The 24,273-nt window shown below is 35.2% G+C and overlaps 4 protein-coding genes across 9 annotated transcripts; 2 read left to right on the top strand and 2 right to left on the bottom strand.

The window, feature by feature from the left end:
- Positions 1-3,087: 3,087 nt before the first annotated feature.
- Positions 3,088-7,838, top strand: LOC125859387 (pentatricopeptide repeat-containing protein At1g74900, mitochondrial). Of its 5 annotated transcripts, none has more exons than XM_049539130.1 (3): positions 3,088-4,797; positions 5,057-5,214; positions 6,576-7,838. In XM_049539130.1, exon 1 carries the CDS (start codon positions 3,118-3,120, stop codon positions 4,576-4,578), a length of 1,461 nt encoding a protein of 486 aa, XP_049395087.1. In that variant the 5' UTR covers positions 3,088-3,117; the 3' UTR covers positions 4,579-4,797; positions 5,057-5,214; positions 6,576-7,838. The 5 variants fall into 5 exon arrangements, with proteins under 5 accessions (XP_049395087.1, XP_049395086.1, XP_049395085.1 ...); XM_049539129.1 differs by having other exon boundaries at positions 3,088-5,214; positions 6,576-7,222; positions 7,312-7,838; XM_049539128.1 differs by having other exon boundaries at positions 3,088-5,214; positions 7,312-7,838.
- A 566-nt stretch (positions 7,839-8,404) lies between these two features.
- Positions 8,405-11,611, top strand: LOC125859389 (E2F transcription factor-like E2FE). Of its 2 annotated transcripts, none has more exons than XM_049539134.1 (11): positions 8,405-8,736; positions 8,834-8,901; positions 8,987-9,039; positions 9,143-9,220; positions 9,304-9,357; positions 9,455-9,563; positions 9,688-9,755; positions 9,840-9,912; positions 10,048-10,109; positions 10,230-10,644; positions 11,305-11,611. In XM_049539134.1, the coding sequence occupies exons 1-11, from the start codon at positions 8,654-8,656 to the stop codon at positions 11,394-11,396; spliced, it is 1,155 nt and encodes a 384-aa protein (XP_049395091.1). In that variant the 5' UTR covers positions 8,405-8,653; the 3' UTR covers positions 11,397-11,611. The 2 variants fall into 2 exon arrangements, with proteins under 2 accessions (XP_049395091.1, XP_049395090.1); XM_049539133.1 differs by having other exon boundaries at positions 9,449-9,563.
- Positions 11,612-12,332: 721 nt separating this feature from the next.
- On the bottom strand, positions 12,333-15,743 carry LOC125857893 (pyridoxine/pyridoxamine 5'-phosphate oxidase 1, chloroplastic-like). The gene is made up of 8 exons (XM_049537550.1): positions 15,421-15,743; positions 15,293-15,331; positions 14,405-14,572; positions 14,219-14,324; positions 13,629-13,780; positions 13,240-13,506; positions 13,111-13,193; positions 12,333-12,616 (listed from the first exon to the last, which is right to left on the bottom strand). The coding sequence occupies exons 1-8, from the start codon at positions 15,520-15,522 to the stop codon at positions 12,523-12,525; spliced, it is 1,011 nt and encodes a 336-aa protein (XP_049393507.1). The 5' UTR covers positions 15,523-15,743; the 3' UTR covers positions 12,333-12,522.
- Positions 15,744-16,631: 888 nt separating this feature from the next.
- LOC125859386 (pyridoxine/pyridoxamine 5'-phosphate oxidase 1, chloroplastic-like) lies at positions 16,632-24,230 on the bottom strand. The gene is made up of 14 exons (XM_049539126.1): positions 24,024-24,230; positions 23,751-23,927; positions 23,608-23,646; positions 23,034-23,201; positions 22,825-22,930; positions 21,595-21,761; positions 21,256-21,498; positions 20,972-21,060; positions 20,317-20,367; positions 20,131-20,221; positions 19,598-19,702; positions 19,414-19,484; positions 17,369-17,464; positions 16,632-16,866 (listed from the first exon to the last, which is right to left on the bottom strand). The coding sequence occupies exons 1-14, from the start codon at positions 24,159-24,161 to the stop codon at positions 16,800-16,802; spliced, it is 1,608 nt and encodes a 535-aa protein (XP_049395083.1). The 5' UTR covers positions 24,162-24,230; the 3' UTR covers positions 16,632-16,799.
- Between the last annotated feature and the right edge of the window lie 43 nt (positions 24,231-24,273).

Raw genomic sequence — 24,273 nt, 5'->3', positions numbered from 1 at the left:
CATGTTTGATAAAAAGAAATAATATATAAATAAAATGTCATAAATTATTAAATGTTTGACAAAAATATAATTTATCAACTCTAATTAAAAAATGACGTGCAATGTAGATTCAGTATTACTAAAACAAATGAAACTGAAAATATAACATAAGTTATAAATTCAAAACAATTTTTTTAACATAATACTCTTATAACAAATTTCAATATAGCAATAAATATGATTTAGTTTTATTTTTCTTAACAAAGAAAACGTAAGTCTATAACTTATTTAACAATAACTTCTATTTTAATTTAAAAATTAGAATATAATAAAATTATGCTAATGAGAAAATAAGCATGGCATAAATAAATAGATAATACGAAAAAATTACATAGAATCACGTAAAGTAAGGTTGAGAATAAGAAGAAAATGAAATATAATAATATAAAATATAAAATAAACTTTTACAAATTTTTAGAATAATAAAATTAAAAAAAGAACTTAAAATAATAGAAGTAGAAAAAATTAAAACAAAAAAATTAAAGTAGAAATAAAAAAAAAATTAAAAAGTAATCAGGTGGTAATTACACCATGTAATTACCAGCAATTCACATCCTCTGGTTGTGAATTGTAGAGTGTAATTACCCTCTGCCAATTACACCAATTACCNTGAAATATGGTTTTGTACTCCATTCTTGACTGCATCAAATTATATTTCAAAGTTTTGTAACTTGTTTAGAAATAAATTAAACATGTCTGTATTTTACATTTAGTAATTTTCATATTTCAATTAAACATATCAACTTATTATAAAAAATAAAATTGATTAAACACTTTTTATTCAAATTTATTAATAAAAAAAAAGAAAAATCAAATATACCTTTGAACTTTTAAAAATGGTATGAATACAACATTTGTTATATTTTAAAGTTGTATATATCATTATCTTATTGTCCTACTTTTGAGCTAACAGAAAGACATATGGCATCGTCTCAATGATTTATTCTGTCTTATTTTATTTTTATCAAAATAATATTCATTCATTGCATTTGTTGTCTTGGCCTTAAAGCTTCTAGATTTCTCTATTGATCAACAAATTAAAGGTCTTTCTCGTATCCTTCTTAATTTTCATCCAGTTTCAATCTCTCTTGAAGAAAGTATTCCTAAATTTTATGTATGTAGATCTCCAATCACTATTGAGACAAAAATAATTCAAAATATTAAGTCAATTTGATTAGAATGATAAGTAGTTTAACGTCCTATCCATGATTTTTCTATCCAGCAAGCAAAAATCTCTATCCACATCGACGTCGGCTTCCAATGGCATCATTTCAACCGTCAAATCCTAGGATCCTTTTCATGTCCTTTACTGTTGGGTCTGTTACTTTTATTTCATTTTTCACTCGATAATTCACATTCACCACCGTTAATGAAAGTGGCTCGACGGTTTTTGAAGACAAGTCACCGTTATTGGAGGAGCTTAGGATTGACCTAAAGCAAATTCACCAAAAGACATTATCAATTACAAATTCATTTCGCATTAAAGTAGGTCTTCATGATAATGCTGACCTTTCTAAGACGTTATCATCTTCATGGCGTTCGGACTTTTCCAATTACTTGTCAGAAAGCTTCATTTTGGAACCATATTAGGGAGAAGACAATTTAATTCTAGAGAAAAAATAAAATAGAATAAATTATTGTGTGGTCCAAAAATGTAACGGTAAGGATACATACGACCTTAAAGTATAACGAAAGACATACGCATACCATTTTAAAAAGTTCACAAATATATTTAGCTTTTTTTTGAAAAAAATTTACCAGTACTTTTATTCGTCTATTAAGTACTATCAAAAATAGACATTCTATTTTAATCGTTCAAACTTATAAAAAAAGAAATATATCATTAAATGATTACATAGAGTAGTAATTAAATTTAGATTTCAAAAACATAATCAATAAAATTAGTTAGTAAAATAAATCTCTATTTTTTTAAAGGGAGAGTCAAGTTAACATGGTCAAATGAAATAGAAGAAGTAGTTAAGTTAATCAAATAAAATATGTCATTTCCTTTAATTATACACATTAACGTCATAGAAAATATTTGAGTTTTAAGGACGAGGCAGACTTATTGGCAATATATATGAAAAACGTGAACCTGTGTTCTCTTCTTAAAATTATGTATTTTATAGATACATATATATTTTTTTTTAAATCAATATAATATTATAGTGTGACACTCATGCTACTAGAAAAAATGAAGAGGATTTTTCGCAAATGGCCATCATAATAAACTTAATCATGCTCCATAACTATAATTTGCATATTTACGGGCTGTAGCTATAGTTTAAGCTGTCTCGTTTGTATAATTCACGGGTTTGTATAAATCGCATGTGAGTTTGTATAATTCGCGGGTACGTTTGTATAATTGAGTTATTTTTGTATAAACTCAAAATAACGAATTTATACAAACATCTGAACTTTAAACAATTATACAAATTATATTATAGAAAATTACAATATACAAAAGTTATATAAATTTTCGAATTATAAAAACTCGAAACCCCAACCCATGTAATTATCACTAAATGTTGGTCACGAGTGGTAATTAACTAAAACTATGACTATGATAACTAATTAGCTACTCCCTCCGTCCATTTTTAATTGTCATGTTGCGTTTTTCGAAAGTCAATATGACTAATTTTCAAAGTTGAATTAGATTACATTAATTCAATATTTTAAACAAAAAATTTAGATATTAAAAAACTATACGAAAAGTAAAACAAATTCAAATTTTTGCATATCAATATGATGAAAAAATACATCGTAAAATGTTAGTTAAAATTATTATCATTTAATTCTAAAAAAAGAAATTATGACAATTAAAATTGGACGAGTATATACTTGCTTAACTTGTAATTTTCCCAAAAATGAAATCATTGAATGTTGAGTTAATTGTGAGCGACCAGAGATGAATTCTCATATTAACAAATTTAAAAAGTATTTTAAAAAATTATGATTATCTATATATTTAAAGATCCTTTACTTATATTAACAAATTTAAAAGCTTGTAAAATACAAATTATTAGCTAACACTTCTTTGTATTAAGTTCTTAGCGCCATAGTCCGGAGAACGGTGAAATGTTGAATCTGCACCGAACCCTCATAGTACCGCTAAATCCCATTTCTCCCACCCTCAGTCACTTCGCCACTCTTCCGCCGCCGTCACAGATACCACCGGACCCCGTCGTAATCTCCAACCTCATACTTCAATCCAGCCCAGAATCATTATCAGATACCCTTCACACCCTCACGCAATGGACACCGGACCTCGTCCAAGCTGTACTAAAGCGTCTATGGAACCACGGCCCGAAAGCCCTCCATTTTTTCAACCTCCTTGATCACCACCGTTCATATACTCACTCTGCCACAGCCTTCGATCACGCCATTGACATCGCTGCTCGGATGCGCGATTACAAGACCCAGTGGAAACTTGTGGCCCGAATGCAATCTCGGCGGCTCGGCCCGAACCCGAAGACATTCGCTATCATCATTGAGAGGTATGTCTCCGCTGGGAAAGCTGATAAAGCTGTGAATGTTTTCCTGTCTATGCATAAACATGGTTGCCCTCAAGATTTGAATTCTTTCAATGCATTTCTCGACGTGCTTTGCAAATCAAAACGGGCCGAGATGGCTCTTAAGTTGTTCAAGATGTTCAGGAGGAGGTTTAAAGCTGATACAATTAGTTATAATACACTTGCGAATGGGTTTTGTTTAGTTAAGAGGACACCCAAAGCACAAGAAATTTTGAAAGAAATGGTGGAGAGAGGTCTGAATCCAACCATAACTACATATAATATAATGCTTAATGGGTTCTTTAGAGCAGGGCAGATTAAGGAAGCTTGGGAATTCTTTTTGCAGATGAAGAAGAGGAAATGTGATATTGATGTTGTGACTTACACTACTATAGTTCACGGGTTTGGTGTTGCGGGTGAGGTTGAGAAGGCTCAAAAGTTGTTCAATGAGATGGTGGGGGCTGGTATACTTCCCTCTGTTGCAACTTGTAATGCTCTGATACAAGTTATGTGTAAGAAAGATAGTGTGGAAAATGCTATTTTAATTTTCAATGAGATGTTGAGGAAAGGTTATTTGCCGAATGCCACAACTTATAATGCCATTATAAGGGGATTGTGCCATGTCGGGAAAATGGACAATGCTATGGAGTATATGGATAAGATGAACGAGGATGGGTGTGAACCAAATGTTCAGACTTATAATGTTGTCATCCGATACTATTGTGATGAAGGGGAAATTGAGAAGAGCCTGAGGGTGTTTGAGAGGATGAGTACCGGGGATTGTTTACCTAATTTGGATACATACAATATCTTGATAAGTGCAATGTTTGTGAGGAAAAAATCAGATGATTTATTAGTGGCTGGGAAATTATTGACAGAAATGGTTGACAGAGGGTTTCTTCCTCGAAAATTTACCTTCAACCGGGTCCTAAATGGTCTTTTGCTAACTGGTAATCAAGATTTTGCGAAGGAGATTTTGAGGTTGGTAAGCAAATCTGGCCGCCTCCCCTGTCATTTTAAATTGTGAGCACAAACAGCATAGGTATGATACCAAACTAAGTGCCTTTTTGAAGCCTAATGAAACAGTAAAGCTCTAAATCTGAGATGGGTTTGTCACGTGCCATGGATGGGCATGATGAATGTGAAGAGTTTGAGATGAAAATGACTTATAAAGCATGCCATTATCTTAATGCAGCAGCTCACGAGCATGTTTGTTGCGTCTTGTGAAATTCAATCTTGGAGTGTGGTAAGATGTGGATAAGTATGATGAATGTGAAGAATTTGAGATGAAAATCTATGATGCTCGGACTCTCCAAGTATGTTGTTGCACCTGTGGTAGATCCTCCAAAAATTCACAACTTTGGAAGGATCTGACATGCACCTGTTGGCATTTTTAAAGAGTCCGAGCTTCATAGATGAAAATGACTTAAAAAGCACACCATTATCTTTATACAGCAACTCACGAGCACAGAGACTTGGCATTGATAAGGGCTTGTGTTACTTAGCAAGATACTCTGACTGTGACCCATGACTTGAAGGAGGGGCATCTCAAAGTGTTCCCATTTTCACTTGTATAGGATAAATTCATTACTTCTTGTTATTGATATATCCACCACAGAGAAAGGGCAGTGACATCCAGATAAAATCACATACCTGTATACAGGTATATTTTTCCCTCCTATATTCTTGATGAAGGAAACATGGAGGTTAGAAAATAAAGTGGGGTTATACATTTACTGAATTACCCCAAGTCTTAGCAACTCCCCAGCAAATCTTATTGAACCTTTGCTGTTTTAAGTTTAAGAATATGAGTTCGTAATTTCTAAGTTGTGAACGTCTTTGATGATGTTGTTTTTACCCCCAAAAGGGGAGACTGTTCAATAGGCAATTTAATTCTGTGTCAAGTTTTATATGTGCTCTCTTCATCTGCTTGATCCCAAAGAAACTAGTTGCTGAACATACTGGCATTTTGAATTCTTTGCGTTTCCGGACTCCTTTTCTGTGATTGCAGTCTTTGATTGAAACAACAAGGAGATATAACTCTACGCGAAGATATAAACTTTTGTGTTCATCTTTTTGTGATCATTAACTATCTTGCATCAATTCAAGTCCGGAACTTTATAATAGTCAAAATTGTTTCTATTATGATTTCATCTATTTGGAATGGCAATTTCTTTCTAATTTTCCTTAAGGTGTTGGATAAGTCAGTTCTCCGTAGAGCCGTCAATATGGGCTAGACCTGTAGGGCCGGCCTGGCCTAACCCGTGATTTGATAGGGATGAGCTACAATTTTTGGAGCCCATTTAAGAAAAGAGCTTTTTAGCTCGGCCTGAATAAGCCTGCCGATTTGTGGGGCTTGACAAATATAGATAGGGCCGGCCCGTGGGCTAAATAAAAATTAATTAAAAAATAAAATAGAATATTAAAAATAACAAGAGTCTTAACTCAAAATCTGTTAAAAGTTTGAAATATTACAATTTAAATATAAATTATGTTTATAAAATATGTACCACATAAAATAAAAATTACCTAAAATTTCTAGGGAATCACTACATAGGCCGTAACTTATGGAATGTTGTCATAGTTTTTGTGTTATATTATGGTCATTGAAAAACAATTAGGTTAATGTTTCTATTTAACTATTTATGCGTTTACTTGAAATCAAACATAATAAATATTATAAAGATAATTTTATTTGTGGATTTGATTAACAAGTAGTAACACTAACACCATGTAATATTGTCTTGTCGATATTTGAGATAATATTTTTAAATTATAATTTAATTTTAAAAAATTATAAAAAAATATACCTTTAAAAAAAGAGGGCTGGCCCGGCAAAGCCCGTAGTCCACGTACTTGTGGGCTGGGCCGACCATTTTTTGGCCAACACCAAAAATGGGTTAGCCCGGCTTGGCCCGTAAAATTTCAAAGTCTGTATGGATTAGCCCGGATGGGGTGGGCCAATCCATATTGACAACTCTAGTTCTCCGTCTTATATAAGGTTGTCGGCCTGTATTGCTGCAGGATAGCTGCCTTTTAGTTTCAGCTTGTCGTGAAGTACACAGTTTATGCATCAGTGGATTGCTGTGCTTGGATCAGAGACAGGCAGTTCCCTTTTCCTGTGATCATTACTTTCAACAACCAAAAGCTGTAGGATATATAGCGACTCATTAGAACGTTTGAATTGCCAATCTTTGGCATTTTTGTGAAACGCAAAGAGCACTTAAAACTCCTGATGTTTATGCAATGTGTGTAGGATAGATGAGATCTATTTTCCCATCCAACCTCAACTAATGCTTCAGGCTTCAGCATCATTATAAAAGACTAGAAACGCTACATGATTACATACTCAAAGCGAACAGGTTCTCCTAATATATTAGCTCCCCCACTACATTTACTACAGCCCTTACAAACATGATATAAGAGAATGCAGATTAATAGATTTTTGATCTAATTTTATTCAGTTCTATTTGGAGCAGTTCTTTTAATCTGATACCTTTTGGACTGATTTTGCAATTTTTTTAGCTGAGAGTTTCTAACCAACCTGTCTGTAAAATGTAAACTTGCAGTGATGGGATAGTGGCACCATATCCTAGTAGACAATAGGCTGATGTGGTTCCTTCTTTTTCTTAAAACTGTGTACTTTACAACCAACACAAACTCATCAATTCGTAAGCTAGCAAATAGAAATCTTCTATTTACTTTATACTAAAACCCATTTTCTGATTCCGAATTTCACTTTCAATGGCACCAAAAGCAGAGAAAAAGCTAGCAGAGCAGAAACCAGCAGCAACAGAGGAGAAAGAAGCTGAAATAGCATCAGCAGGCAAGAAGCCAAAGGCAGGGAAGAAGTTACCAAAGAAAGCAGGTGCAGCCGGTGCTGACAAGAAGAAGACGAAGAAGAAGACTCTGCTTGAGGTCACTGGCTGGGAAATTATCGACAGAGAATTTCGTCCTCGAAGATTTACCTTTAGCCGGTTCCTAAATGACCTCTATTAACTGGTAATCAAGATTTTGCTAGAGAAATTTAGAGACGTGGAGTTGCAAATTATGCAAATTGAGGTGCACAATTTCATTCAACGATCTCAAAAGTGTTCCCATTTTTGCTTCTACCAGATATCTCTACTTGTTATATATTGATATATACGCAAGTCGCAACACAATAAGGACAATGACATCCAACTAAAACAAAATCCGTGTATATTTGAAGTTTATAGATTTGAGTTCCACCAAAATTCATTTGATTTACTGTGTTTGTAATCAATTATTTGTACTTATTTAGTGCATTGTCAAGTTTCGAATCAAAGCTACCTTTGCAATTTTAAGTTCACCAATATTGCCACATCAAAAGATATCTCGTAGCAATAAGTATTCTTACTTAGCCACGAAACATTAAATTTATAGCTAATTTTTACCAATACTACTTCTAGACTTCTAACTATGCATGCAAATAAAAATAAATTTGTTTTTCTGAATATGTATGTCATCGGGCAACACATAAATTTGTAAAATCATTAGAAAAAATGTTTAACCACAATGAACATATCTTAAAGAAGAAATGATTCTAGTTAATCATATCGTGGTTCAGAAATTTTCTTTCAAAAATATTATATTTTCTTCTAATGCATCTACAAATTGTACTCATTTTGTGACCAAAATTTCATTACTTCGGCGCCCAAACAACCTTTTTAGATATTTTTCCTCAATAGAAGGCAGCTCTATTATATACTAAAAAACAAATCTAACCACGTGATTATGCATGTGTCGTCATCAGATTCCCCATTTCTCATGTTCCCCGTGAATTTCCAAATATAACCTCCTACAACCGCGCGGACCACGGAAACAATAGCAAGGTCAAAACCGTCAATTCAGTGTACATAGGCGCGGCCATCTAGGGAAGAAAACTCAAATTCCCGCTGTAGAATCTGAAATTCAAACTTTCAAAAACCCTCCAATGGCTTATTTCCACCCCGCCAAATTCAACAAACCCTTTCATAACGGCTCCTTCTTCTCCATTTAACTTCTCTCTTCCTGCAAGAGCTTCGTATAAACACATTGTTTGAGTTTGTTTGGAGTTTCGTCGAAAGATTTTTTTTTTAATCATGGCTTTAGCTTCAGATCCTTCGAAAGAATCTAGATCTACTTATTGTCGGAAACAGAAATCACTTGGTCTCTTATGTTCAAAGTGTGTGGTTTTTCTCTGCCCTTTTATGCATTTGATGTTTTGAGAATGAATCTGAACATTTGCTGATTATTCTTGTGTTTTTGTGAATTGGGTGTAGTTTTTTGAGCTTGTATGATCGGGAAGGTGTGGAAACTATTGGGCTTGACGATGCTGCTCGGAGATTGGGTACTGATATGATTTTTGATTTTTTTTTTTGTTGAGGGTCTGATTTCGATTTATATTTATGAGTTTGTTTTGGATTCCTATGTAGGGGTTGAAAGACGGCGGATCTATGATATTGTGAATGTACTGGAAAGCATTGGTGTAAGATCTATTAATTGGAATATCGTAACAATTTTTGGTTTTTGAATTAAAAGATTCTATTTTTATTTTTAAATCTTATAGTTTTTTATTTTTATAAATTTAGGTTCTTGCTAGGAAGGCTAAGAATAGGTATTCATGGAAAGGGTTAGGAGCAATTCCGAGGACTTTAGAACAGTTGAAGGTAAACACAGAAGTTTAAACTTTTATATCTTGGATCTATGTGCCACTTTTTTGGCTTGCTAAATTCTGTTTATAATTGGATAGGAAGAGGGTCTTAAGGAGAATGTCAGTGGATTTGATGGATCTAGCTCTGCCAAGGTAAGTAATTGGTGATTCGCGTTCTTGAATATTGCTTGGGTTAGCCTTATGTCTAGCGAGATAACACTGTTTCCTTCTTTTTGCTCCATAATCTCAGGGTTCAGATGATGATGAGGATGATAGAGATTCCAACCTAATCACTTCGAGTCAGACTGATAAACTAAGCTCCAACTCTGGTGTCAACTCTGCAGCGCCTGTTAAATCTGGTAAATTTGCTTCCCTTTCCCTTCTTTGAAGTGGTACTTGTAAATTGCCATTCAATTATTCTGATGTAAAAAAATAGAGATACTTTGGGACTAATTTCTGAGATATTGGGCTATGTTTTAACAGAAAATAGGAGGGAAAAATCATTGGGACTGCTTACACAGAATTTTGTGAAGCTCTTCCTCTGCACCAATGTAAGTAAAAAACTTTCAAGTGTACAACTTTGTTTCTCAATTTGCTTTCAACAGACCCTAATTCTCTGTGGTGATTCTGTTCAGGTTGACATGATTTGCCTTGATGAGGCAGCAAAGATATTGTTAGGAGATGGGAGGCCTCCTGCCATGACAAGAAGTAAAAAGTCTACACCTTTTTTTCTTGCTTAAGAATAATCTGAACTACTAATGCACAAACTGTTAGTTCTTATAATTCAACTGTGCTGCCAATCTATGCTCCTTCAAGTAATGCTGTTCCTTCTTATCTATGCAGCTAAAGTTAGGAGGCTATATGATATCGCAAATGTTTTGTCTTCGATGAGATATATTGAGAAGGTAATTATCCTCAAGTGATTATTCACCAGGAAGACAATATCTGGAAATTCAACCCTTATCTAGGTAAAGTTTTGTATAAGAAACTCTAGTCACTAATAGTGCTGCTCGCATGACTTGTAGACTCATCATCCAGATACAAGGAAACCTGCATTTAGATGGTTGGGGCTGAGAGGAAGATCAGAATATAAATCAGTTGATGCCTTTTGTGCTATTGAGTCCAAGAAGAGGGTATTTGGGACTGAGCTTACAAACACAACTATCAAGAGGAACAGAGTTGCTCTACCTATGGATGGTATTTCAGATGAAGCAACTCAAAAACAATTGCTAACTGAAGTGAAATGTGAGAACCTGGAAAATGATTTTCACATTCCTAAACAGGAGCCTGGTTTAATAGCGAGCAAAAAGAGTTACCACTTTGGTCCATTTGCTCCTCCAACCATACCTCAAGCTGAAGTTTCTGAGGCTGACAGAATGAAACGGGTTCATGACTGGGAAAGTGTAGCCTCCAGTTACCGTCCTCAATATCACAACCAAGGTATGATGAGTTTCATTTTGCTTGAAATTTCATCCTCTCAAATTTAGTATGATTCAATTGATAATCATTCAGAGGATTATAAAAATTAGAAGGCAAACCAAATTAGAAACAAAAAGTAGTGTCCTGATCTACCCTCATTAAGAAGCTTTTATAATTTTCCTGAGCTCAACCCTTGAGTGTCATTTTTTATTGGATGCTGTGTGTCCTACCCTTTTCTTAGGAATACCACATTGAGAGTCTGTAGTTACTTTTGCAAAATTGGGTGTTTTGCTCTTTTAACTTTGACAGCAAGTAAGCACTTGTTAATGTGATCTATCATCTACCAGGGTATGGATTATTATGTTTAAATTTCTTTTTCTAGTGCACTGAAACAGGTAATTCAATCATGTTATACATCTGGTCTATTCTCAAATTGCTCTGCTGACTGGTTATTTGCTCCATATGATGATATAGACGCGTTTAGTATGTTCCGTAACCAAATCATCTTCTACATAAGATGTGAAACAAGCTTTTTTAGATTGCATTTACTGTTTATTTGACACAGCTTCTTATCTATGATGACATATTATCAAAGCAGTATAGACAAATTATTCTTATATCTTTAGCTCATTCGATGTACTTGAGCTTACTAGCAAGTCTTGTTTGTTTGTTATGTTTCAGCACTGAAAGATCTTTTTGCACATTATGTGGAAGCATGGAAATCATGGTACTTGGAAGTTGCTGGGAAGAACCCAATTCAGCTGATCTCCTGATGTGTTCTTTATTGATAAGAACAGGATATTGAAGTTAACTGCCTTCACAAACTAGATATGGTCGAATGCACATTCTCGTTGCATTCAACAGTAATTTGATGTACATTTTCGATATCTTTTCGGTTAATAGTGATTCTTGAAAGGATTGACATGCTTTATGGCAAAACATAGTTGTTATAGAGGTAATAAATTTAGGGCTATTATTGCCTCGTTAATTTGCATACCCCCAATATATCCATTTTGATGCGTTGGGTAAATTCAAAATCCAATTTGCAGGTTAATTTTGGGCTACCAACCTTCACAGTATCTGGTAAACTTATTTGAAACTCTAATCAACTCATTCATATCGACATGCTTTATCCACAACCCCATGATCTAACCTAATTTTTGAACTGCCATCATATTCCTTTGCCATCAGATCAACTTATTACTCAGCTCAATTTGGAGCATAGTTGCACAAATTCTTTTCAATTTGCCAATGTTTGAGTTAATCTGTCTATTGGAGTGAAGACCTGAACTGTCTATTGCCAATGCCTTTTTGAAATTGTGGTGTTTGAACCAACTTCTGCACACCTAGATTAATTCCATGGGGCACTTGCTACCTCCCACCAGAACACAGGTACCAAGTAACTCTATCTATCATGGCTGGTAAGAAATCACCTACTATTATTTTGTCTATTGGGAATTGAACCTGGGACTGACCTAGAGATCCAATTTTCCCAACAATTTTAATGAGCCAAACAGGAAAAGGAAAGAAAAGACAATCGTCATCTGAAATAGAAGTAGAAGGGAAATACAATGCAAATCAGCACGGAGATACTAACAAAGAGATAATGAGCAAGTAAACGCTTTCTGGCAACACATATGTACACCTCAGAATAGAAGTAGAAGGGAAATACTATGCAAATCAGCACGGAGATACTTACAAAGAGATAATGAGCAAGTAAACAATTTCTGGTAATACATATGTACACCCTCAGTAATGTTATATCACCTTCCAAGTGCAATATCCTACCCAAGAAAAGGTAATCAGAAGGGAAAACAGGAAAAAGAAACGATCTAATTGTTAGCTTCCTATCATATGCATGCACTGGTGCATTTTTGCTAAGTTCAAAGAGATGGCAAGTCATAATGAAGATGCTGATTCTGCTAATTGCGGGACCAATCTATGAATTGTCCATACTCTTCTTCCATCAATCTCCTCCGCATAGTACCGAAATCTATTAATGACAGCACACTTAAATCATAAGTCAACAGCAATTAATATCAAGAATCATTTCAGCTCAAATTATAACAGTAAATCTGTTGAAATATAGCTTTAGTTCTACTCAGTCAAGTTGGTAGGAGATATTATAGAGAATCTTTTACTGGTAAATGGATTGTCCCATTAACACTCGTACAAGTCTATTCTCTTTTTATACTACTGATGCTGGAGATCTGTTCTTTCAACCCTCTGGACAGAGGTTTTATAACTAGTTTTTAAAATAATACTATACAAGTAACCATTCCAATGCCATATATGAAACACCTAAAAGAGGTATGTCCAAGTGTTCTCCCATTCAGTACCCATTTTTTTGTTGTGATCTTTCTGTTGAACCCAAAATCAAATTTTAGTACAGATTCCAGATTAATTGAATTTAAACAGAGATCAATTTGGTAGATCCATAGGAATTATCATGATGATATAATAAAAGAAAGATGGGTTTGGACATACTTGAGGTGCACTTGAGATTCCTCTCCCTGCCAAAACTCAAAAAATTCTGCATTGCTTTTAAGAAAAGAAGTTTGCATACATTTCTGGATTATCTAACAAACTTGCGATAAAATTACCACAAGAGAGTCAAAGTTCTAGATATACTTTATACAACTCAACCTGATCAATAGGATTTTCCTCCACCTCAAGATTTACAGAAGCTGTAAATATCCCTTTCTGTGCTGATAAATTGGTTTCTGGAAGATTTCCAATTCGAACACACATGGAAGTGCTGGGATACGATGGAAGTTTTAACTTGAATTTGTCTATGATGGATTGTGGAACAAATCTTCCACCCAAAAAATGATGCGGGCCACAAAACATTTTGGCACACAATTTTGGAGCAGTCAAAGAGACCTACACAGTGAATGTCCAAAGATTTCTTTAGGTATTTCCCATGATTCTCAAAGGAAAAACAGAATTTTCAACGAGAGAAAGGCATGACAACAATAGAATGTGAGTACTTAACAACTCTATACCAGCATATCAGGTTCAATGCCTCCCTCTTCCACATGCCACCCAGAAGGTATGTCTACAGATATAACGACAGCTGCTATTTCATGTGTGCGCTGCTGGGTTTTTATGGGGACCATCCTTCTAATGAGACTATCAAACGGTGGCCTTGGGTTCCCTGGAAAGAATTAATATGCTCAGAAACACTTCTGACACTTTGGGAGACCTAAAGTAGATCCACATAATGCCAGATTTGTGTTTTAAGGAAAGGCATTCTAGCTAGCTCCAGGGCAAAGTTATATTGACTAATCTATTTGTGAAACAGCCCTAAATAAGTAGAAGGAAACGGAAAAAAAGATTGGAAGGACACAAGATCTCTAAGAAATGAAGAACCAGAAGGTCAAAGTCCTCAATAACAGCAAATTACTTTTAACGCTGTATACCCATGTATATGGTGGATAATGAATCACTCAAACCAACTTATGCAAAGAATAAGACTAACAAGTTTGGCACACAGCTATAGAAGTTATGTAGCATTCAATAGCAGTCTTGGCCTTCTCAGCAAAGAGAAAAACTAATGGGAATGTCAAATAGAAACTGAGAAAGGAAGTATTACCATGGAATGAGAATCCAAAAATTGCATCCACTATAATTTCAAAGTCACTTGAAAGTTGCACGGGTAGATCTTCCACTGGCAAGAATGGAACTGACAGTGACTCAAGCTACCAAAATTCTCACATCCATTAACATCTCAAATAAACTAGAAATATTGAGGTTAAGAATTTCATGTCATATCCTCTACCTGGGTAACCAGACCAGCAAAAGGAGGTTCAGCATTCCGCTTTGGATAACAAATGGAGGGCTTATAACCAAAGTGATGCAAGTGTCGAGCAGCTACAAGACCATCCCCACCATTTTTACCAGGACCACATATAACAAGCACACGAGTATATTCACTTGGACTATAGACCTGGAGAGATGACATGCATTTAGTCTTGTTAATCACATGGCGAGGAACGAAATAAAGAAGTAATTCTTTAACAAACCAAGTGATTGCTTGTTTATACACTTAACATATGTTCTGCCTTTCCTGTCAACGCATCACTTATCACCGATTCCAAGTTTTCCCTAGGTTACTAGCTTTGATGTCAGTTTCTTCTTGAATTAACCCTCTCAGAAACAAATGATCTTTAATCATGGCTTCTATGAGACTAGGCATAACAACAGAGGGAGATCTAGCGTTGAAGCACTGGGTTGACATAAACCAGTCGCTTTTGTCAAGCCCCATAGAAATTCACTAAATATCTATTAAATATTTGACTGTGAACCCAATTACTATTGAATATCAACTTGACTAGACATTGTTGTAGGAACCCATGAACTTCAAATACTGAATCCATCACATATGCTTTTATTTCAACTAGGTGATATATGAAAACGGTTATGTCCGTCTAGTTTGATCGAAAAGGTTGTAGAGTCAATAACTACATGAACTCTAGTTGCCAAATTGTGTTTGCACCATCCAACAGTGATAATTTATAACAGGCAATAGCTTGAACAGATGATTTCCGCTACTAAAACCCACCCTCTCTTAAAAATACTGCTTTCCCACTGGTGGCAGAGTCGAAAACATGGAGTCTGGTGCTACAAGTGGAACAATATTATACCAGTATGCCATGAGAGCACTTACCTCTCCAATTGCAGAGGCAACACTCAAGCCTGCCAATTCCTAAACTCAAAACAAGTAAAACCCAATTTAGGGATAAGTAGAGAAATTTAAGAAGTAGTAACATCTAAAAAAAAATTCAGAGGAGAAACCATGAGCTGAATCACAGTAAAACCAAGAGGACCCATCAACATCTGATCAATTTCTATGGCTTCTTGCTGGCTCACATATGATATCTCCTCTGTGCTATCCATGTTGCTCAGCTCCAAAACACAACAATCGATACTTTTTAGTTCCTTCTACACTCTCTGGAGTGTCCTCGAATTATTATTGTACATAACTTCGCTCCTCTTTTCGGAAAAATTCCCCTTCCCGTTAACAGAAATAAATTCATCTTTAATTTATAATAACGAAATACATTATTGGAAAAGCATAGTCGTAATTCAGAATCTATTAAATTGAAAAGATGCTTCTGGAATTTCTACACCAGTCTATCTTAGTGATATAAATATAAATATAACTGATAAATCATCAAGGGATTTATTTCACAAGCGCTACATTGGTTAGTTTCTCTTTTGATTACTACTCACTTTGGGCATTTCGCACAAAAAGTCCCTCTTTGGGTAAAGGCTACTTGCCAAAGGCGAACGAAGATGGAAAATTACTTACCACTCCCCACAATCCACAATCTTTGGTGATGACTGGTTAGTTACTTAAACACATAATATAATATTGTGAAATCGACAGTGTTGGTCAAACTTGTGACTACACTACTCACAAATTGTCGATTAGTCATTCTGTAGCTTTTTCATCTTACAAATATCAAATGAGAAAGCAACGAGAAGCAGATACNCAAAAAGTCCCTCTTTGGGTAAAGGCTACTTGCCAAAGGCGAACGAAGATGGAAAATTACTTACCACTCCCCACAATCCACAATCTTTGGTGATGACTGGTTAGTTACTTAAACACATAATATAATATTGTGAAATCGACAGTGTTGGTCAAACTTGTCACTACACTACTCACAAATTGTCGATTAGTCATTCTGCAGCTTTTTCATCTTACAAATATCAAATGAGAAAGCAGCGAGAAGCAGATACCAGCAGCACCATGTGTTTACACCAAACCAATGCAATTTCCATTATTACGTGATTTAATGAAGTAAAATGAACTATAAATTTAAACACATGGCATGCATGTATTGGCTTGGTGTAAACACCTGATGCGGTAAGTTTTACCCGCAATAAGTTGCACTGTTGCAGCAACAAAAAACAGAGAGAAGGAAACCATGCAGCAAGAGTTCTATGACCGACGTTGCTTATAATGTAATTACATGTAAATCTCTATTATAACTATTAATCAATAATCTGATAAAAATGGCAAATTTTATTGGTGTCTGGAAAGTTGCCTCGACTCGACAACATACACACATGATCAATAGGCGGGCCTGCGGGGAGAGGAGAAAGGGAAAGGCTAACGGAAGAAAGTACACAAATTGGCATCCTCATAATGAGGATGTTCTCAACACCAGTCATGGAGCCAATCGTTCAATCCTCCACGCTGTTTTTCCATCAACTGTTTCCAGGATGTAACACAACCTGCAATAGCATAAACCAAATGTAGCCATAAATTATATGGGAAAAAAGAGCAACCTAAAGTTCTAAAGAGTAAGACACACTGAAGTTAATCTGGAAATCTCATCAAATTGTAGTTCAAATATGGAGAAACATATGAGAGTATTTTTAAGAAACCATTTGTCTATATTGAGTTGAAAAATATGGAAATCCGTTTCACATGGAGCATTCAGTATAAAAACTGCTAAAGTTCCTGGGTCCCAGATTACTAAATTCTCCCAACTCTATTCTATTTATTCATTCAAATTTTCTAAATTGATATATAGTGTTTTGCTCCACACTCCATATCTCTTGTCCACTACATTCTTGTACTTTTATGTCACATTCTCTTCTAAAGTGTTGAGCTGCCTAGAAAATTGCATCCGTAATATCTCTCTTACAAATCAAAAAGGAAACACCTGTAGTCTTTGGATACATTCCTAGCATAATATGGAAGTCTTCGGACGAGACATCCTGTAGTCAATACCTGTCATGCAAGCGAGATTTCTGTCCTTGCCAAAATTCAAACATTTCAGGTTTAAGCCGGTAGCCACCCCAGTATTTTGGTTTGGGAATCACGCTTCTGCAGATGAGACAAAATAGGTAGTCAAGTCCTTTCAAGGATATGGGAGTGAAATTTATGAGCATGAAGTGGGGGAAGAGAAATGACAAATCACTATAGTGGTTGCATTACAGGAGACAGATTTTTTTAATCAGCTTATAGGAGACAGAATTAGTTGGTTTTAATTATTTATGAACATGAAAGTACTGCACTACATGATAGCACATACACCAAAATAGAAACTGAACAGCGTAAATGAGCTCATTAAGCACCATTTCTGAAGCTGTGCCCAAATTGAATCTGGGAGGGCTAAGTTTAAATTTGAAGTCCAACCTCAGCAAAAGGCAAGTCTGAGCTTTATTAGGCTGGGGTCCAAGTTGTTCGTAGATATATTGTTCTTTAGTTCTTTTCCTCTCCTTTCACAAACAATCTATTGATCTACCATTATCAAATTAAATGCCATTATAATTTACTTGATACATCGATTATTGATCTACGATTTTCAGACTAAATGTCGTTATAATCTTCAATTTACTGATATTAAATTAACACTTTGCAAGGCTGAGCTTTGGTTGAACCTACTGATGAAATCTAATTCGACTTGCTCAGCCGGGCAGGCATAGATAAAAGAATCAATTGACAGCTTACCGTATACACATGCATTTATACTTACCACTGCAAACAAAAAGATTCATCTGCAGTGGACAGCTCTACATGAGGCCTTCCCTACCCAATACAATCTCAGCAAAAGGGGCATTCAGACCGTGAACAGATGTTTTATGTGTTGCAAGAGCTTGGAAACCAACAACCACCTTTATTATATTGTTAAGTTGCAACTGATTTGTGCAATATGTTTCTCTCTATTTTTGGTCTCAGTTGGGTCATGCCGCAAAGCTTTAAAGAAGCTTATGAATGTTGGAGCTGCCGGGAAATTGGTAAAGCCATCAGAAGCACATGGAGGATGATTCCAGCTCACATTTGTTGGTGCTTATGGTTAGAAAGAAATAGTAGATGTTCTGATGGTTTATCAACCTTTAGCCCTTAACCATTCTGTTAAAGTCTAGGTGTCTTATGTTATTGTGTAGCTGTGACAATATGTCCCCCCTGGCCCCTGTAGTCTCCCTGGGTCTTGTAATAGCCACTTATGTAAAGAGATTAATACAACCTTTTTGTAAGCTCAAATATACTACCTCTTTTGCATCTTTTGTATGCTTTCAATGAAACCTTTTTACTTCATCAAAAAAAAAAAGGGGAAACCTTACATCCCAACTGGGAAGTTTAGAACAACATATTTGGGATTCAACTTTCAATTATTTCTTGATGCAGCATAAGGAAATTTTAAACCTATAGAAGCGTATGAGAACTCAACTTATGGATTTTAGTTTTTGTTACTCCCTCCGTCTGATAATACTTGTCATGTTTCCTTTTCGCGAGTCAAACTAGATTAACTTTGACCGGCGTTTTAACATATATTTTTCACCATATTGATATGAAAAGAATTGTAATTTATAGTACTTTTCGTGTAGTTGTTGAATATTTAAATTATAATTTTAAAATATTGAATTAATCTAATCCAATTTAGCTCCGAAGATTAGTCAAATTGACTCTTGAGAAGTAAAACATGACCACTAATATGGGATGGAGGGAGTATTTCTCACTCCCACTTATGAATTCCCATTTTCTCTTAATGATTTTTTTATGGGGTATTAGTTGTACCTGATTTCCTATTTAGGCAGTTCCACAAAAAATGTTCCTCAAGTTCTCTTTCAAAGGGATTGTGAATTGGGGGAGGAATTTTACTATATACTATCACATATTTCCTAAAGTATGGCAATGGATTACATAAAATAAAGTTGAGCACAAGTATGAGAACAGGAGAAACCATGTTTTGAATGGTGCAGATACAGAAACATCATAGCATTTGGCTTTGGCATTCCAAATCAGTTGATTAGTTAAAACTAGATACTAACCCATCAGAGTATTTTGCCTCCAACTGTTTGTATTCGTCAAGGAGGACATGCCTTCCCGGAATAACTGTGCTCTAGGAAAAGCAAGAGACAAATGTTTGCAAATTATATGAGCAAATAAAAGGAAGTTATAGACATACAAAGTTAAAGAAACAATTTCAAAAATTATACTAAGAAACTTGCGTACCTGCTGGCTAACTATGGCACCAATCTGACTTCCCCGAGGACGACTGTGAAAATATTGCTCAGATTCCTCATCAGAAACTTTTTGCACTGGCCCTTCGATTCTTACCTAGAGACCACACTGTTGTTTTAAGATCCATTCAGAATAATTCAACGGCAGCAGGAGATACAACCATGACATATTGTTCAACAATTAATGTAGCTTGCACATGGATTTGAGTTTCTTTTAATAGGTAATTTTTATTCATAAAACACAACACAAAATGAGTGCTTTATATAAACACTACAAATTACAAAGTTTCTTCCCTTTTAATCTGGCAGGCACTAAGTAGGTCTAGTAAAGTATAATATCATATACATATTCCATGCTCAACCTATATGCTGAGAGATGCAACCACTTGAATTTTAATCTATGCTAGCAAATAGTAAACAGGGTATTGATAGCCTCCTCATACACTGCATAAGTCTTTCTCCTTGAAGAATGAGAATAAATACACTGACAGATTCTCTATTATAGATAGTTAAGTCAGACTATACCTGGCGGTTCAAATCATCCCAATAAAAGAGGAGTGCGGCATGAGGATTTTCAGCTATTTGTTGACCTTTTCTGCCTTCATAATTGGTGTACCTGCACAGGGGAGACTCTATATAAGAATGAAATAATAAACTAGTGTCTTCTGAATGGCATTAGGATGCACTAGCATAAAGATGAGCAGAACTAACCAGACAAAACCATCCTTGTCAAACCCTTTCAGCAATACGATCCTTGATGAACTTCAGTTAAAAAGTCATAAAATGATACAAGTTTATGGTTCAAGAAAGAGATATGAAAACATACCTAAGCACTTAACAAGAACCAATACATAAACAATTTGAGACATTAATCAGAGATTCATATGAACCAATAATCTTGCAAAAAATCCTAATGATCTAGCTTTTTATTATGGTTACAAGTATCACAAATTTCGTTTTATAGTGAATATATGAGAAAATTACAGTCACTTGTCATTCAATGCAAATGGACAAGATTCTATTTGCTTGGGAAGAAAAGGGCATTGGAAGGACAAGTAAGTAGAACCATTATACACAGAGATGACAATTCTCCTACCTTATCAAAAACGAGAGAGAGAGAGATTTTCCTTAAACATCCTGCTAATTCTCATAGAAGGACTGTTGCCAGTTTCACAATTGAGCGTGAACCAAAACTGCTATATGAAAGTTCTCTAGATGATATAGCTCTCATCACAATTTCTTGGTGATTGATAATGTAAGAGAGGGGGAAAGAAAGAGGTAAAGTCTTAGAGTTGCATATTATTACAGCAGGTGGGTTAAAAAATAAAATGAACTAATTTTAGCAAAAGCAACGTGAGACACTCACGGCTTGCCATCTTTGCCAGTAGTTGACAAGGCCATGGCATTTGGTTCCTTCAAGCCTGCCGCCATTGCATCATCAAACCACTTTTGGAACTGCAAAAGTCAAGGTTGATGTAATTATAAAGCAACAGGAGAATTAGGTACACAAAATCACAGTGAAAATTCAAGAAACATGGGTTAGAATTAGTGACACCTGGAATATGGCCAACTATCTCTTAATAAAATTTTTAAAAAATGAAGTCATCAGTCATCATCCACTCTGTTTTACATGATTACATCAACTCATACCTGATCAAAGGGGTCAGCGACGACCTCTTCCTCAAGCAACGCAGGAGAAATATAGTTCTCCCTCAGAGATGATATGTCAATTTTTGGGGGCTTGCCAATACGGACGCACATGGAAGTGCCAGGATATGCTGGTAATTGGAGATTAAATTTGTTCCTGATGGATGGTGGAACAAATCTGCCACCTAAAAAGTGGTGCGAGCCAGAAAACCTTTTGGCACACAATTTAGGGGCAGTTAGAGAAACCTAAGTTGGAGAAATTTTACTTGTTAGGTGGCTCAATAAAAGTCAAACAAGTAAGGCGTTGCAGATATTAAATACAAATAAAAAACAAACACATACCAGCATGTCAGGTTTAATACCTTCACCACTTAAATCACCCTCTTCCACATGCCAACCAGATGGAATATCTATAGAGATGATGACAGGTGATTTCTGATGTGTATCGCCATTAATCTTTAGTGCCACCAGTCTCTGAATTAAGTCATCAAAAGGTGGCCTTGGGCTACCTGGACAAGTTACCAGAAATCTTACAAAAGCTAAAGAAAGTTTGAGGTGCACACACTTCAGTATCAGAACCTTTTTTTTAATCTTTCATAAAAAACACCTTCGCAAAGGTACTTTGTTGTTACCACTTTCAAATTTTCCTGCTTCTTCCTTATATCTAGTGCTTCTCTTCTTGATGGTTCTATCTAAAATCCAATGATAATCAGGCCTAAAGAAGAAGCTCGGTTTCTCTTAATTTTTATCTATTTTTGGTTTCATGCTATCCACCTGAGGGATATAGAAAGATATTTTATAAGAAAAATTATCTTTCCGGCTGATTATAACCTCCTTTCTGATCTATTTTGGGTATCAAACAATTCTATACACATCTAGACCTTAAAAGTTAAAACAAACTAAAATATAGTGGATTTTTCTTCCAGGAAACCACGACAAAATTTGACCAAAGAACCATCCTTATCCTGCCTCAACAATCTTCCCCCTTCAATTTTATCTATTTTTCATCCAAACTAAGAAATGTTATTTTTGTAACTTTTTCCCTTTCCTGTTAATCATGGACAAAACCCCCTCCTTTCTAATCTATTTTGGGTATCAAACCATCCTATACACTTGCAGGCCTTGAAACAAAACTTAAGTATTTGACAATCTTTCCACCAGGAGACAAAATTTGACCAAATTATCCTTCCTCAACATTCCACTCCCAACACAAGAAAATGTCCTATAGCTTTTTATGTTTGAGAGTGTACATCTTCTATTTTTCTGTTCAGATATCCCCTTTCTTTGCAATCAGCTGTGTTGTCATCTCATCCGGAAAGACAGATTTTAGTCTTTTATGGATCAAAGAAAGGATTATTACATTGCTAATGACATAAGAAGTTCACCAGTTTCTTTTCCATGCTAAAAGGAATAAAAGGTAAATGAAGAGTTACTTATCAATAAACAAAGTAAATGTCATGAACAATAGAAATAGAAAGAAAGATAAATGAAAGGTTCCAACCAAAGGATTCTAAAATTTGAGTAGTTACATGTTGAAGCTCAACGACAAAAAGATCTAAAGAAAAATTATACCATGGAATGAGAATCCAAATATTGCATCCACTAGAATGTCAAAGCTGTCAGACAAGTCCTTTGGCAAATCTTCCAATGACAAGAAAGGAACTGACATCGACTTGAGCTAGAAATTTTTTTTATTTATCAGAAAGTTGAATAAATGGAACTTTTAATGGAACAATGGACAATAAAGTTGTCATTCGTAAAGTTTAAACAAAAATTGATACCTGAGTTACCAAGCCATCATAAAGAGGTTTAGCAGTACGCTTAGGGTAACATATGAATGGTTTATAGCCAAAGTGATATAGATGACGAGCAGCTACAAGACCATCACCGCCATTATTGCCAGGACCGCAAATAGTAAGAACACGACTGTACTCACTTGGTCTGTAGACCTGTCATAAGAAAAAAATCACTAGCGTACAGCCTCAACGAACTACCCACAAAGGATCAAGATGGAAAAAAAAAAAAGCAATAGCCTGATGGTATTGTCTATGAACCTACATCCACTCAAAAATTGCTAAAATGACAGAAATGGAGACAAAAAATTTGTTGTCCAACATGCAGGGGGGAAACAAAATTTTGGAAATTCAAAAATATGACACGCAAATCAGGGTAGATGCTATACAATTGTATTGTTACCTTGCGTCAAAACTTAACATAACCAAATTACTCAATCCAATACAACTGAAACAAACTGAAATTCTATAAGTCAGAATGCATCTTCAACCATGTCAAATTGTCAAGGAGGTGATGACATAAAGTACAAAGAGATCTTTTTAAAGCAATTCCTCTACTCACCTCAGCAATTGCAGCAGCAACACTCAAGCCAGCCAGTTCCTGCAATCAAACCCACAAAATCACCCAGCATACTAGAAACTATCCCCTAATGAAAGTCAAAACTCAAAAGATATCACAATTATCGGGATAATTAAGACGCTAACCATAAGTTGATCAACACTGAAACCAAGAGGACCCATAAGTATTTCATCAATTTCAGCAGCTTCTTTCTGGTTTAGGTACGAAATGGCCTCTGGGTTTTGCTGAATGCTATCCATTTTCGTTGCCATTCCTCTCACCGAACCCAAAAATCCAATCTTAGGTGTTAAACCCAACAACCTCTTTCATTCCCAAGATTTAGCAAATAAGTAATTCAATAGCTGACAATTCTACACGTAGCGAAATCAAGATCACACAAAGAAAGAAAGAGAATTTACCGGAAGAAGAAGATGATGTGGAGCGATGAGAGAGTGAGTAGGCTTGAAATTACAGACGGAATTAGCAGCTGAAGAAGGAAGTAATGTTTGGGAGAGAAGACATGACATTCTTTTGGCTTTGCGCAACAAAGGAAGCATTTTATACACAATTAACAATATAGTATTGTGGCATTGTGACCTCTTCGATTAGCCACCTTTTCCTGATTTAATACACATGAAACCTCTAGATAAACTTTATTGAAGAGAAGAA

This window comes from Solanum stenotomum, chromosome 3 (assembly GCF_019186545.1).
Source record: "Solanum stenotomum isolate F172 chromosome 3, ASM1918654v1, whole genome shotgun sequence".
NCBI lineage: Eukaryota > Viridiplantae > Streptophyta > Magnoliopsida > Solanales > Solanaceae > Solanum > Solanum stenotomum.
Note: the sequence above shows the minus strand (reverse complement) of the source record. Positions and strands in the feature narration are given on the sequence as shown.

Excerpts from the sequence above, each read along its gene's own strand:
- LOC125859389 (XM_049539133.1), top strand. The coding sequence starts at position 8,654 with ATGGCTTTAGCTTCAGATCCTTCGAAAGAATCTAGATCTACTTATTGT. Across the intron at positions 9,221-9,303 it reads GGACTTTAGAACAGTTGAAG|GAAGAGGGTCTTAAGGAGAA; the intron begins GTAAACACAGAA and ends ATAATTGGATAG. Across the intron at positions 9,913-10,047 it reads GCCTCCTGCCATGACAAGAA|CTAAAGTTAGGAGGCTATAT; the intron begins GTAAAAAGTCTA and ends TTATCTATGCAG.
- LOC125859386 (XM_049539126.1), bottom strand. The coding sequence starts at position 24,161 with ATGCTTCCTTTGTTGCGCAAAGCCAAAAGAATGTCATGTCTTCTCTCC. Across the intron at positions 23,647-23,750 it reads TCAGTGTTGATCAACTTATG|GAACTGGCTGGCTTGAGTGT; the intron begins GTTAGCGTCTTA and ends GTTTGATTGCAG. Across the intron at positions 21,499-21,594 it reads GTATTAAACCTGACATGCTG|GTTTCTCTAACTGCCCCTAA; the intron begins GTATGTGTTTGT and ends TCTCCAACTTAG.
- LOC125859387 (XM_049539130.1), top strand. The coding sequence starts at position 3,118 with ATGTTGAATCTGCACCGAACCCTCATAGTACCGCTAAATCCCATTTCT.
- LOC125857893 (XM_049537550.1), bottom strand. The coding sequence starts at position 15,522 with ATGGATAGCACAGAGGAGATATCATATGTGAGCCAGCAAGAAGCCATA. Across the intron at positions 15,332-15,420 it reads TTACTGTGATTCAGCTCATG|GAATTGGCAGGCTTGAGTGT; the intron begins GTTTCTCCTCTG and ends TTTTGAGTTTAG. Across the intron at positions 12,617-13,110 it reads GAATCTCAAGTGCACCTCAA|ATTTCGGTACTATGCGGAGG; the intron begins GTATGTCCAAAC and ends TGTCATTAATAG.